General features: G+C 47.3%; 1 protein-coding gene and 1 pseudogene across 3 annotated transcripts; one reads left to right on the top strand and one right to left on the bottom strand.

The window, feature by feature from the left end:
* Window positions 1-388: 388 nt before the first annotated feature.
* On the top strand, window positions 389-3,953 carry LOC123407299 (annotated as a pseudogene).
* A 1,586-nt stretch (window positions 3,954-5,539) lies between these two features.
* Window positions 5,540-8,786, bottom strand: LOC123407300 (6-phosphogluconate dehydrogenase, decarboxylating 1). 3 transcript variants are annotated; one of them, XM_045100403.1, is made up of 2 exons: window positions 8,664-8,786; window positions 5,540-7,288 (listed from the first exon to the last, which is right to left on the bottom strand). In XM_045100403.1, exon 2 carries the CDS (start codon window positions 7,276-7,278, stop codon window positions 5,839-5,841), a length of 1,440 nt encoding a protein of 479 aa, XP_044956338.1. In that variant the 5' UTR covers window positions 7,279-7,288; window positions 8,664-8,786; the 3' UTR covers window positions 5,540-5,838. The 3 variants fall into 3 exon arrangements, with proteins under 3 accessions (XP_044956338.1, XP_044956339.1, XP_044956340.1); XM_045100404.1 differs by having other exon boundaries at window positions 5,540-7,285; window positions 8,665-8,786; XM_045100405.1 differs by lacking the exon at window positions 8,664-8,786 and adding an exon at window positions 8,403-8,418.
* Window positions 8,787-13,834: the final 5,048 nt, after the last annotated feature.

The following is a 13,834-nucleotide window of genomic DNA, read 5'->3' as shown; positions in this document are numbered from 1 at the left end:
AGAGCGTGTGTGCTCTTGCTGTCCAGCTTCTACTCGTTGCGAGGCTCTTCGGGGTGGGGGCGAGGCTCCGTCTTCCGGCCAGGTGCGGCTTCGACCTTGGTGGAAATATCTCCCCCGGATGAAGGCCGCCTAAGCGCGACAAGGGGCAGAGAGGTTGGGCCGACGCCTAAAAATCCCATCTGTTTCTATCCTGTTATTATATGAGCGAATTTGGTTAGCACAGACACAACTTTTTCTTTAGAGGAATTCCATTTGGGAGGCGCAGTGGCTGCCTGCCTGCACCAGTCACCTGACCGACACTCTGCTCAAGCAGTCAAGCAGGCTCACCACCAACCATGGCGCTTGTGTAGCGGCGTCTGCTTCTTCTCAAGGGGCAGGACGGAAAGAGATGATGGGCGTGGGTGTCGGGACGGGAGCGTTGGGCTCCGTCATCGGCAAGCTCGCCACGTTGCTCAGCGACGAGTACACCCTGCTCAAGAGGGTGCGCAAGGACATCACATTCCTCGAGCGTGAGCTCCGCAGGATGCAGATCTTGGTGAACACACTCGCCGACATGGAGGAGCTCGACAAGCTAGCCAAGGACTGGAAGAGCAGCATGCGCGACCTCAGCTACGACATGGAAGAGTGCATCGACCGCTTCATGCTCCGCCTCGGCAATGGAGACGCCCAACCCGGGTTCGCCAAGAGGACCGCGCGCCGGCTCAAGACGTTGTTTGTGCGCCATGGCGTCGGGACCCAAATCAAGGAGCTCAAGGCCCGCGTTGCGGAGGAGTGCGAACGACGGCAGAGGTTAAATCTCGATAACTATGTTGTAAGTCCAACGAGGACCGTGAAGATAGATCCCAGGCTGGCTGCGTTCCATGGCGTGGCCAAGGGCTTGGTGGCCATTGACGAACGCAGGGATCAGGTTATCTCTTTGTTGACGGAGGAGACCATGGAGCTCAAGGTGGTGGCCATTGTTGGAGGTGGAGGGCTGGGAAAGACCACCCTTGCCATGGAAGTCTATCGCAAGATTGGAGAGCACTTCCAGTGCCGTGCTTCTGTGTCAGTTTCCCGCACCCTTGATCTTGAGAAGCTATTGAAAGATATCCTTTCTCAAATCGACGAAGACGCGTTCAGTAAATGCCAGGCGGAACGGTGGGAGAAAGACAAACTAATCCGTCAGATCCAACGTATCTTGACCAGAAAGAGGTATCGTTTCTATACCCATACATGGGATTAGCATTTGATGATATGTTCTTTTTGTCCAAGCGCATCCGGTTGTCAGTTTGCAAAGATAAATGTAGGTCTAGTGCAGATTAATAGTGCAAGATTGTGTTAATTAGCTTGATTAATAGTGTAACATTGTGTTCAGGTACTTGCTTGTTATTGATGATGTATGGAAAGAACAAGATTGGAAATTTGTTAAAGCAGCTTTTCCCGACAATTATAATGGTAGCAGAATAATTGCTACTACACGCATTACCAAGGTGGCTAAGTCATGTTGTTCTAACTCTGGTGATCAGCTCTATCAGATGCCACATCTGAATGTTGTTGATTCCCAAAGATTGTTCTTTAAAAGAATTTTCCACTCCGACAACTCCTGCCCTCCTCAGCTTGAAAAGGTTTCAGCTAGGATCTTAAGAAAATGTGGTGGTCTGCCACTGGCTATAATTACCATTGCGAGTTTGCTAGCCAGTAAACCTCAAAACCCTGATGAATGGGAGAGGCTCCAAGAATCCATTGGCACTGGTCTTTCATATGAGAGTGATGACCATGGAAAGATATGACACACATACTGTTACTTAGTTATTGGGATCTTCCACATCACTTGAAGACTTGTTTGTTGTACTTATGTATATATCCAGAGGACTCGTTTATCCCGTGTGAAGGACTGAAATTGAAATGGGTAGCTGAAGGATTCATCACTACAAAACGGGGAAATTTGAATGAAGAAGCAGAGAGTTATTTTAATGAACTTGTCAATAGAAGCATGATCCAGCTAGTTGATGTTGATGTTGAAGATTATGGTTTCGAACAATATTGCCGGGTTCATGACATGGTACTTGACCTTATGATATCTCTGTCAGATGAAGAGAATTTTGCCACTGTTCTAAATGGCGTCTGCAATACTTTGCCAACCAAGATTCGTCGACTCTCTCTGCAACCTAGGGGGCTTGAACAGAATGGGGCAATCCAAGCCATCACAAGAAGCAAGTTACATGTTCGCTCATTGAATGTGTTTGGAGAAACAAAGGAGATGCCCCCGCTTGTGGACTTCCAGTCTTTGCGTGTGTTTGATTTATGTGATGGTTATTGGTCGTGGGAAAACGAGCATATAAGAAATATAGGAAGTTTCTATCAACTAAAGTATTTGAGAATTCATAGAAAAAGGATAACGGAGCTTCCTGAAGATATTGGAAAGCTGCAAAAATTAGAGACTCTTGATTTGCGGGGCACTTCAATTACAAAACTGCCACCAACAATTACCCAGCTGCAAAACCTGGTGCGGCTGTTCGTTGACTGCAGCCTTGTGTTTTCTGCAGATATAATTCAGAACATGCGAGCCCTGGAGGAAGTGTCAGATATCTGTAAAGTTGACAACCCTGAGAAATTTTTGGAAGAGCTTGGGCATCTAACAAAATTGAGAAAGATTTCTATGAGCAGGTTATGCATTTGGCTTCAGGACCAGCGTGATTTAAGATGCTATAGAGAAAGACTGGGGTCATCTCTAAAGGAGTTGGGCAAATGCAACCTTCGATACCTTCATACCGATGGAGATATGGGAAATTATTTGTTCACAGATCCACGCTGCACCTTTCCGCACCTCCAAGATGTTAAACTAGAGTATGGCATGAAAAGGGTTCCCAAGGGAATGGCATCCCTAACCAACATCCTCAAATTACAGATACAAGTCAAACTATTTGACGAGGAGGACCTCCATATTCTCATGGGTATGCCTTCTCTGGCTTGTCTCCAGCTAGTGGTATCAAAGTCGGCCGGTGTCATCACTGTAAGCACTAATGGATTCAAGCTGCTAGAGGTGTTCCACTACAGTATTAGCCTAGGCGAAGCAACTGGGATAGAATTTGCAGCAGGTGCTATGCCAGCACTCCGACGGCTCCATGTTTCCTGGAACGCATATCGTGTTAGAGATGGTGCTGACATGGGCATCGAGCACCTTTCAAGCCTCGAGCACCTCCAGGTGGAGACCGATTGCTCTGATGCAACTCCTGGCGAGGTGGAGGGTGTGGAGGCTTCCGTTGAAAAAGCCATCGCCTTGCATCCCAACCGTCACACTCTTCAAATCCATCTCCGTAGAGTATATGAATATTACATGTTTACCGATGAAGAGGAGAGGGAAAGTGATTGGGAGGAGTACATGGATGTGCCTGCTGGTTTCTTCATGTGATGTTTACAGATCTGGCCCTCTTTTCCTCCCAGCTTCCATCTCACTCCGCAACAGCAGGAATGCAGGATAGCATGTACCACGGCTCTGCAACCAGCCACCAGGACCTTTTGTTCCAAGACATATACATGCGTTCTAGCTAGAACCTTCTTATGTATTCTCAGACATGTACCATCTCCTGGGAGTTCCTGCCACCAATTAAGCTTCTCTTGCTTTGTATGTAGATCACTGGAGCTAATTTCTTGAATCTTACTGTATACGCTAAGATTATTTGAAAAGGCAGGGTTGTTATGCTTCAGCAACAAACTGGACTGAATCGGCTGTATCTGACTTGAGTTGGTTGGTTCAAATCTACAGGAACTGGATTTCAGGAGCACCATTGATTACATTGCATGTATGCTACATTGATTGAGGGCGGTGACACCGCTAGGCAAAACCAGCAGTACCTGTAGATAACCAGAGACGCATCATTGTACTTTTTTTTTACTGGTTAATGTACATTTGGACAATTTAGAAGTTCAGAATGTTCAAACAATTCAGCAGCATATGAGAACATTCAAACGGAGGACATGGAATCGACTCAGGATCATAACTTGCGAACATGGTACATTAGCATATACTCCCTCCGTTTCTAAATATAACTCTTTCTAGAGATTTCAATAAAGACTACATACGGATGTATGTAGGCATATTTTAGAGTATAGATTCACTCATTTTGCTTCGTATGTAGCCTATGTTGAAATTTCTAAAAGGACTTATATTTAGAAACGAAGGGAGTATATCTCTACACTGCCTTGATACCAGGGCCGGCCCTGAGGGAGGGCGCGGGGGGCACCTAGGTAAGTAGGCAACCCATACACACAGCTATGCCGGCCCGGCCAGCCTGTTGAAGCTACACATTGGCCCTGAGCGGGGCACGCATCGGCTCATTTAATGCCGTCAGGTCGTTCCATGACTCCTCGTCCGTTATCTCGTAGTTGTAGCCATGTGCGCACAGATCTTTTTTTCGGTTTCCTAATTTACATCTCAGTTTATATCGCGAGTTCATCTCTTCGTGACGATCGCCAATTCGCCATCATGCCCTAATCCTGTTTGATTGCCGGTTGCGGTTTGACAGGCGCCGCTCTCCGATCTCCACTCCAGGTGACTGTTCATATCTCCTCATGACCTCATCGTCGAGCAGACATGCATTGACACACACACGCCAGTCTACGTTGAGTCATGACTGAGGGCTCAGTCAGGGATCACCTAGAAGTCCCTCATAAAAAAAAGGCGATCACCAACAAGGATCTGACCCATCCGACGTACCTATATGTATATGGCTAAAGTAAGTAATTGACCTTCCTATGATGCATATATTTCACCGTTCAACTTTTGGTGCCATTTTTTCAGCATTGTATGTGTACATTATTTCATTTGAAAATATTTTGTGGATTGATTTAAATGTTTATCAGTAAATATTTGAATTTTAAATGTTTACATAGAGTCATTGATAAAGGATTGGTTGGATATTTTTAGGGATAAGTATATATCAGAGGTTCGTTCTTTATGAGTTAAACTTGATAATCAGTAAGATTTAATTGAGTATGTCTAGTACCTTTGTAACTCCACACTAGTTTTGGATTAATCAATTTCTTTTTTAAATTTATCACATTTAGGTCATCCAAGTATGTATTCAAAAAAATATTAGTTTTTTTTTATTAAGGTAGTATTGGTAAGTTATCTTATATGGGACCGTTTCGGAACATTTTAATTTAAGTGTTTCTTGGTAACATTATATATATACATACATCGATTATTATTATTGGTATTTATATTATAGGGCCCGGGTTAAAGTTTCACCCCGGCCCCCCGAAAGACCAGCCCTGCTTGATACATCAGCGTATGTACACATGCAAAGTGCTGCTCTCAACCAATAATCCTGATACTCCCTCTTGAAGTTTACTTGTGATGATAAAAGTTTACAGGTACTAGTACATGGTAGGCAAACATGGCTCGTCTTCCAAACAGAGATAGCAGCAACATGATTTTGTCAGAATTTTATGGCACATCATGCAAACAACAGGCAGTGGTTCTACATATAAAAGCGGTCTTGGGAAAGTAGGATCATTGCCCATCAAATCAAATCAAACACGGGTAAAAAAAGACGGGTAGGTGAAAACACATTTTATTCAAACTAATTCAGAATAATCGCCGGGGGAGATTCGACGAGCAACAATTACTGTCTTCCCTCCAGGGTTTGATCAATCACATGGAAGTAGTGGAGGGACTGGAGAGAATATGTGATCTCCTTGTAGAAAATAAATACAGGACTCATTATACTCGAATAGTAAAAATTAAACGGCAGTTGCTCCCCTGCAGGAAAAGGACTCATGACTGGCAGCGGCAAAGGATACCAACAAGACGAAACCTGACGGGCCGTCTCTCGGTAGACCAGCGGCAGCAGCAGCTTAGATCTTCGAGTTGGCGATCTTGTACCACTCGGTGTGGAAGGAGCCGGGCATGTCGACCCTCTCGTAGGTGTGCGCCCCGAAGTAGTCCCTCTGGGCCTGGACGAGGTTGGCAGGAAGCCTGTCCCTCCGGTAGGAGTCGAAGTAGGCCAGACTCGCGGACATGCCGGGGGTGCTGACGCCGTTGTTGATGGCGAGGCAGACGACCCTCCTCCACGCGGCTTGCCTGTCCATGATCTCCTGCGCGAACTCGGGGTCGATGAGGAGGTTGGCGAGCTCACCATTCCTGTCGTAGGCCTTCTTGATGCGGTCGAGGAAGCTGGCACGGATGATGCACCCGCCCTTCCAGATCCTGGCCAGCTCGCCGAGGTTGAGGCCCCACCCCTTCTCCGTGCTCTTGGCCTTGATGATGTTCATGCCCTGGGCGTAGCTGCAGATCTTGGAGGCGTACAGGGCCTTCCTCACATCCTCAATCAGCTGTGCCTTGTCGACAGTTTCGCCGCTGCTGTAGTCACCCTGGAAGATCTTGGAAGCAGCCACCCTCTCGTCCTTCAGCCCGCTGAGGAACCTGGAATCCAAGGACGCCTCAATGGTAGGAGCAGCCACGGAGAGCTCAGCGGCCTGCTGCACCGTCCACTTCCCGGTTCCCTTCATCCCTGTCTTGTCCAGGACCTTGTCGACCAAGTAACCTTCACCCTGGTCATCCTTGATGCTGAATATATCAGCTGTGATCTCAACCAAGAAACTGAGGAGCTCACCCTTGTTCCACTCGGCGAAAACCTGCTGCAGCTCACCGTTTGTGAGCTTACCAACCGACTTGAGGACGTCATACGCCTCAGCGATCAGCTGCATGTCACCGTACTCAATACCATTGTGAACCATCTTCACAAAGTTTCCAGAGCCGCCCTTCCCAATGTATGTGACGCACGGGCCGCTGTCAGGGACCTGAGCAGACACCTTGAGAAGAATGTCTTCAATGTACTGGTACGCCTCCAACGAGCCTCCAGGCATCATGGACGGGCCATGGCGGGCACCCTCCTCTCCTCCAGAAACACCCATACCGAGGTAGAGGAGTCCACGCTCCTCCATCGCCTTCTCCCTCCTTTCTGTGTTCTCATACCACTCGTTTCCTCCGTCAACGATGCAGTCGCCCTGCTCCAGGTGTGCTGCGAGCGTGGCGATGGTCTGGTCAACCGGAGCACCGGCCTTGACAAGCATGATGACGACACGTGGCTTCTGAATGGAGTTGACGAAGGATGCAGGGTCATGGAAACCGTAGAGAGGAAGGTTTCCTTCTAGCTTGGCACGCTGGACGGTCTCGTCGACCTTGGATGTCGTCCTGTTGTAGACAGAGATGGGGAAGCCTTTCTCTGCAATGTTGAGGGCAAGGTTCTGCCCCATGACGGCGAGGCCAGCAAGACCAATTCTGGTGAGAGCCATCCCGTACCTGAAAAGGAGATGCACCAAACACAGAGTTAGTTAGATATAATATATTCAAGCATATCTCAGTAGAAAATGTTAACAGACTGTCTAACAAACCAAATTATCATGCATCTGCATTATACCAAGTAATTGTTTGTGGCGAACAGAAAACTTATCCAGCGAGTGGCCAGTGGATAACTGAATGTGAGGTCACAGATGCATTCAGTACTGGATGCTATGTTGGCAGGACATATGCAGCAGGGCAGGCATGCGGAATTCGAATCCACAACTAAACTAACTAGAGCTTCATCTTTGATGGTCTGCGGCAACACAGTCGAGTAGGAAATCAGAGTTGAATCGAAAAGCACCGCCCGTGCGAGTGATTGAGCGAGCGAACCGACGGTAACTGAAACATTGATGTGTAGTCCGGGTAAACCAGCGACGGCCCATGAGGCCAAGACAGTAGGCTGGTCTCAGCATCGATCAGACGCAACCACCGGGATTCGCGAGTCGGTCAACCAGACTGCTCCCTCCCATTCCGTCCCCATCCCATCCCACCCATGGATCTGAGCCAGCCACTGTCCAGCTTCAGCCGCCGGCCGCCGCCCGCCGCCCAAAAGTAGTAGGAGTAGTACCTAACTCGGCGGCCCGAACTAACGTAACTAGCTATGTCCAGATCCGCAAGTAAACTAACAACTTACAGGTTGCCAATTCCATACACCAAACCAAGTTTTATGCATCAGAATTACCATGCGGGATTACACACTGAGACCACAACCACGATGTATAAGGCGTAACTTAGGACCGAGTTTGTACATCACCAAACACGGCTAGTAAAAATACTAGTAATAATTCGTTCTCAACCCAAATGGATTGGGCTAAGGATTCGAATTGACCTTGGGCAGGTTACCGCCGCGCAGATTCGCAGACAAAACTCGAATCACAAACAAACTAGAGATCCTTCCAAATCCCAAAACAGGGAGGCTAACCGTGCAACCGGAACGGACCACTAGGTCGAAATCAATCAACCAGTAAACTAGCAGCCTGAACAGTCTAGGCAGCCCAATCGGAGACCGGCCCGTACCGAGGCGAGTCGAGGCGTGAGGGAGGGGCTTACCCGCGGTGGCCGTACATGTCGGCGGCGGCGGCCGGAGCTTCGCTGGGGAGGGGGTGAGGAGGAGCGGCCGGCGGGCGAGACGGGCGGCGGCGGCGGAAACCCTAATCGCGAGAGGTGGGGATTGGGTGGTCGGCCCGGGCTGGATCTGTGCCTTTGGTAGCTATACGATCCTCGATTCCTCCGCCCGGCCCGGCGGAACCCGCGCCCGGGCCGCGACGGAGATCGGCGGACGGACGAGAGGGGGGAGGCGAAGGAGATTCGGGAGCGCGGGGGAAGAGACGACTCACCTGCCTGCCTGCCTTGGATGGGATCTGCCTGCGCCGCGCGGGTCGAGGAACAAGGAAGGAAGGAAGGAAGGGAGGGAGGAAGGTGGACAAGCGTTGGTTTGCGATGCGGGAGGAGAGCGGCCACCTACCCCTCGCCTCCGTTGGTTAAATGGCGTGGCATCGTTCCGTTCCTTCGTCGCCGTTGGCCGACTGGTGGGCCCGGGGAACGCACGCACCAGGCCGCCGCGGGTGGGTGGGTTGGTGGAGGGTGGGTGGGTGGGTTCAGGCTTCAGAGGCGTCTGGTGAGTGGGAACCAAAGTGCTGACGGGGGCGGAGGCGGAGGCGGGTCCCGCTTGGCCTCTGCGCGGCGGCTGCGATGGCGTCAGCGCGGCGTCACCAGTAAAAGAGCCACCGTATCTACTGTCCACGGAAGAGTAAAGTCTGACTTAAACCCCTGTTTGGTTTCAATAAGGGCAAGTACATCGGTTTAGACACCTATTGTCTGTAACGATCGTCCATATCATCTGTAGACAGTGTTAAATCATCTCATACAATAGATCGTCCTTTCTTGCCATCTGTAACAACCTAAAATTAGTAAATATGTTAATTAGTCTATTAAGTTAAATCCCATCCACCTCCGGCTGACCCCACAGCTCTTACTCTACAGAAGGGGCGGTTGCCGTTTTTTACAGACACGCTCGATGCAACGCTAGAAAGGTTGTCCTTAACCAGAGATTTTCAAGCGCTGCAGACCGTCGTTAATTATACCGACGGGCCCTTTCTCTCTCCTCAATTTCTCTCCCCACGTCATCTAAAATCCTAGCTGTAACCCCTTCTAGATAGCTGATTGTACATTGTTGTACATGCCCTAAGTCACCACGTGACTTGAAACCAGTCACGCCTGTTTGGTTGTCATCTAACTTATAAATCACATTTTCATGTAAAAGTGGATGACTTATAAGTTTTAAGTTGGGGTGAAGCAACTTATGACTTATAAGTTGGGGTGACTTATAAGTTAGGTCTGTTTGGCAAAAATAAGTCACTTTTTGCACTTTTCAACTTATAAGTTGGTGACTTATTTCGAACCAAACAGGGCCTAAAGATGGACATAAATGAACCTTCATCTTTAAATCCTAGAAGTTGGTACCCTGACCTCTCTGACCCCGGTCTAAATAAACCTTCGACTTTTTAGGAGTGGATTCGATGACGTGGCATCGAAAGACTGGGATTACTCTGACCAATTTTTAATCTAACTGCCACACTTTTTAGAAAATGACACCATCACCATAGAGCTGACCCCATAGGATCTCTTTTCCAGCTTCGTCGGGTACTGTTACGCCGTTTGCACTACCCATGTGAAGGAACCATACGAAAACGATGTATGGCACATGAACGACGATGGTGATGGAAGGATTGTGCCACCGTCGCTCCAGCCAGAACGCCCAGGCGAGCACGACCAGCTGGGCTTAGCGCCACCCATGCTTCACGTTCGCGCATCCGCATCTATCATGCACTGCACCACACCCGGCTCCAGTGGCAGCTCGTAGCTCGTCAGCCATGCTGCTACGATCCGCACGGCCGTGTCCCGCAACGCTGATCGGGTGGAGGTAGTGGATCCGCAGCAGGAGCAGCGACATGTACGGTGGATGCGCTGACGACGGGAACCGTACTATCCGCGCCGCGTGCCCACTAGTTCGAAGATCACGTCCATGAGCAACTTCCGTCGCGAGGCCTCGGACGTTGGCGAGCATCGAATTGCACAATCCTGATGCAGCGTGCCGGAGCTATTCTGTTTCACGGCAGCCACGAACAGTAGCACGGCCAGGTTTGATTTAGTGGGACCCATCTGCAGGTGCCGACTCACCCTAATCCGGGACTTTCTTGAGCCACGTAGAAATCCCGGTGTTTGGATACGCCCCCAAGGTTATAAATGATCGGGATCAGAAAGGTGAGGGTACCGACTTCCGGGATTTAAAGATGAGGGTTCATTTGCGTTGGTCTTTACAATCTCAGGGTTTATTTCAGACTTCACTCGTCCACGGAATTCAGACTTGAGACACGTCGAGAATTCTACGTGTTCCCTCCTCCTGTGTTCGATGCTCCCCTTTTACGGCATCTCTAGCCGTTCCAGCCTCAAGAGTGTTTTTGACAAAATAGTGTCTCTTTCCTATCGCCGACATCCAACACATATATATTCATGGCACTCGTGACCTAGTGACAAGCATTAAGCATAGCAAAGTCAATCCCAGAACATAGTGGATACTAAGGATGAAATCCTATCAAAAACTAACTCGATTACATGATAGATCTCATCCAACCCATCACCGTCCAGCAAGCCTACGATGAAATTACTCACGAACGGCGGAGAGCATCATGAAATTGGTGGTGAAGGATGGTTGGTGATGACGACGGCGTCCATTTCCCCTCTCCGGAGCCCAAATCAGACTACATATTTGCCCTCCCGAAAAAGAACACGAGGTGGCGGCGGCTCCGTATCGTAAAACGCGATGAACTCTTCTCTCTGATTTTTTTCTCCCCGAATAGGAATATATAGAAGTGGAAACGAGGTCGGAGAAGTCACAAGGCCCCACAAGCCAGGGGACGCGCCCCTGCAGGCTTGTGGCCACGTGGTGGCCCTTTCTCCGGTTGATTTTTTCTCCAGTATTTTTTATTAATTCAAAAAATATTCTCCGTAAATTTTCAGGTCAATCCGGTAACTTTTATTTCTGCACAAAAATAACACCAACACAATTTTGCTGAAAACAGCGTCAGTCCGGGTTAGTTCCATTCAAATTATGCAAATTATAGTCCAAAACAAGGGCAAGAGAGTTTGGAAAAATAGATACGTCTCAACTCCCCCAAGCTTAAACCTTTGCTTGTCCTTAAACAATTCAGTTGATAAACTGAAAGTGATAAATAAAAACTTTACAAACTCTTCTTAATCTTGTTGTTGTAAATATGTCTAACTGATGTTCAGATCTTCAGCTAAGATTATAGACTAACCACATTCACAATAATATTCAGGTCCCATATTTTCTTATATCAATGGCATAATCAACTAACAAACAATAATAATAAGTCTCGGATAACAATAATTTTATCAAAACAACAATAATACAATATGATAAATTGGTATCTTGCTAGCCCTTTCTGAGACCGTAAAACATAAATACAGAGTGCCTCCGAGAAACAAGGACTGACTAAACATTGTAATTCATGGTAAAGGAGATCCAGTCATACTCATACTTAATATCAATTAATAACAAAGCATACAAATGACTGGGGTGCTCTCTAACTGGTGCCCTTTTATAAGAAGAGGATGACTCAACAGTAAAGCCTCACTAGTGCCCTTTTATAAGAAGAGGATGACTAAACTGAAATCTGCGAGCAATGCTCAAAGGAGAATACGTGGTAATATGAGCTCTGTGATAGATAAACGATAATGCATATGAGAGCCACTCAGCATGTCATCGTGGTCTTCTCCTTATGACCCAAAGAAGAAAGAAAAACTATTTACAAGGGAAAGCCCCCAACAAGCAAAAGATGAACGAAAAATCTTTTTGGGTCTTCTTTTAACACTACAACCAAACAAACTTGAAGGTAAAGCTTGAACTATTTTTTTGGATTTTCTCAAGGTTAATGAAACACACAAGAAGAAAACAAAAAGAAGAAATAAACTACCATGGATGGTACAATGAAAAAGTATGAACACCGACAACTCGAGTGAGTGTGTGAACATGAATGCAATGTCGATGAGAAATATGTACTCCCCCAAACTTAGACTTTTGACCTAAGTTGGTCTAAGGCCATGGCTAGCCTAGATAATATCCAAAGTCGTAGTTGGGGTTGTACTGGCTTGCGGCGGCTGCTGCCTGAATGGCTTCAGCGTAGAGGTGAGCGGATTTCGCCTCTCTCTCGTACTCGTCTACCTCCTCTCTGGTTATAAAGTACCTCCGTTTTTCCTGAAAGTTAAAGAAGGCAGGAGCAGGAAGGTTAATATGGACAACATGGTGTCTATCAAAAACTGGTCGGTATAGGAGGAGTTGTTCATTTCTCTTAAGAAACTGGTAGCGCACCATAGCCTCATAATCAAGAAAAGCAACTGGTAACTCAATATCATTCTCCCTTATAGGCATCCCAAGATAATTAGCTACATGGGTGGCATAAATTCCACCAAAGAAATCGTTGTCCTTAGCATTTTTATGTAGCCTCCTAGCAATAATAGCTCCCAAGTTATATCGTATATCACCCATGACCACACTCTTAAGAATACTAAGGTCACGTACGCAAAGGTGGCTATGCTCATGTTTACCGTTAATACATCTACCTATGAAGAGAGCAAGATAATGTATGGCAGGAAAGTGAATGCTCCCCAAGGTAGCCTGTGTAATATTTCTACTTTCTCCCAAAGTGATGCTAGCAAGAAAATCATTATATTAGGTTTTGTGAGGATCAATATGGCTACCCCATTATGGCGAAATTAACCTAAGACGGAAAGGACTCAGACTAGGATTGTTGGTGGATATGTGGTGGTTGTATATGACAACAAGGATAATGATGGCGCGGTGGTGGTATATGGCAGCAGCGATGATGGTAGCGTGGTGGTGGTATATGGTAGTGATAAAAGATGGCGCGGTGGCGGCGTGACAACCTGTGAACAGAACTCGAAACTCTAAAGGACTAGACACTAAGATCAGCAACTCGACACGACGATGTAACTGTAAATTCAACAAAGCAAAATACTGAAAAGACTACGCAAAGGCTCATATTGGTTCGGATGTGATGATCTAACCCTATTTTTTTTGCTTTTCCGTGGACTATAGATATGAACAACAGAGGCGATCTAACTATGAAAAACTGATAAAATCTCTCCGAGCAACCTGAAAATATGATACCACTTGATAGAGGCAAAGTTGTCCCTGTCTTTTGATGAGATGGTGGTTATCGTTTTGGTGGAGTAGACTCTGACGATCCGACTACGAATGTGTGAGTACGTCGCACCTTAGCAATCGCTAAACCAACTCCGAGAAGTTATTGTCCATGCTGGAGCACGATCAACCTGACCACGAGGGTTTGTCCCTGCATGCAAACGAAGAACAAGCAAGAAACTAAGATTGCAATCTAGATATTGCGAATATAAGAGGAAAGCTATATTGATGAAGGTGGAGTTCTGTGACGCCTTTGTCTGGTC

The sequence above is a fragment of the Hordeum vulgare genome, chromosome 7H (genome assembly GCF_904849725.1).
Source record: "Hordeum vulgare subsp. vulgare chromosome 7H, MorexV3_pseudomolecules_assembly, whole genome shotgun sequence".
Lineage (NCBI taxonomy): Eukaryota > Viridiplantae > Streptophyta > Magnoliopsida > Poales > Poaceae > Hordeum > Hordeum vulgare.
Note: the sequence above shows the minus strand (reverse complement) of the source record. Positions and strands in the feature narration are given on the sequence as shown.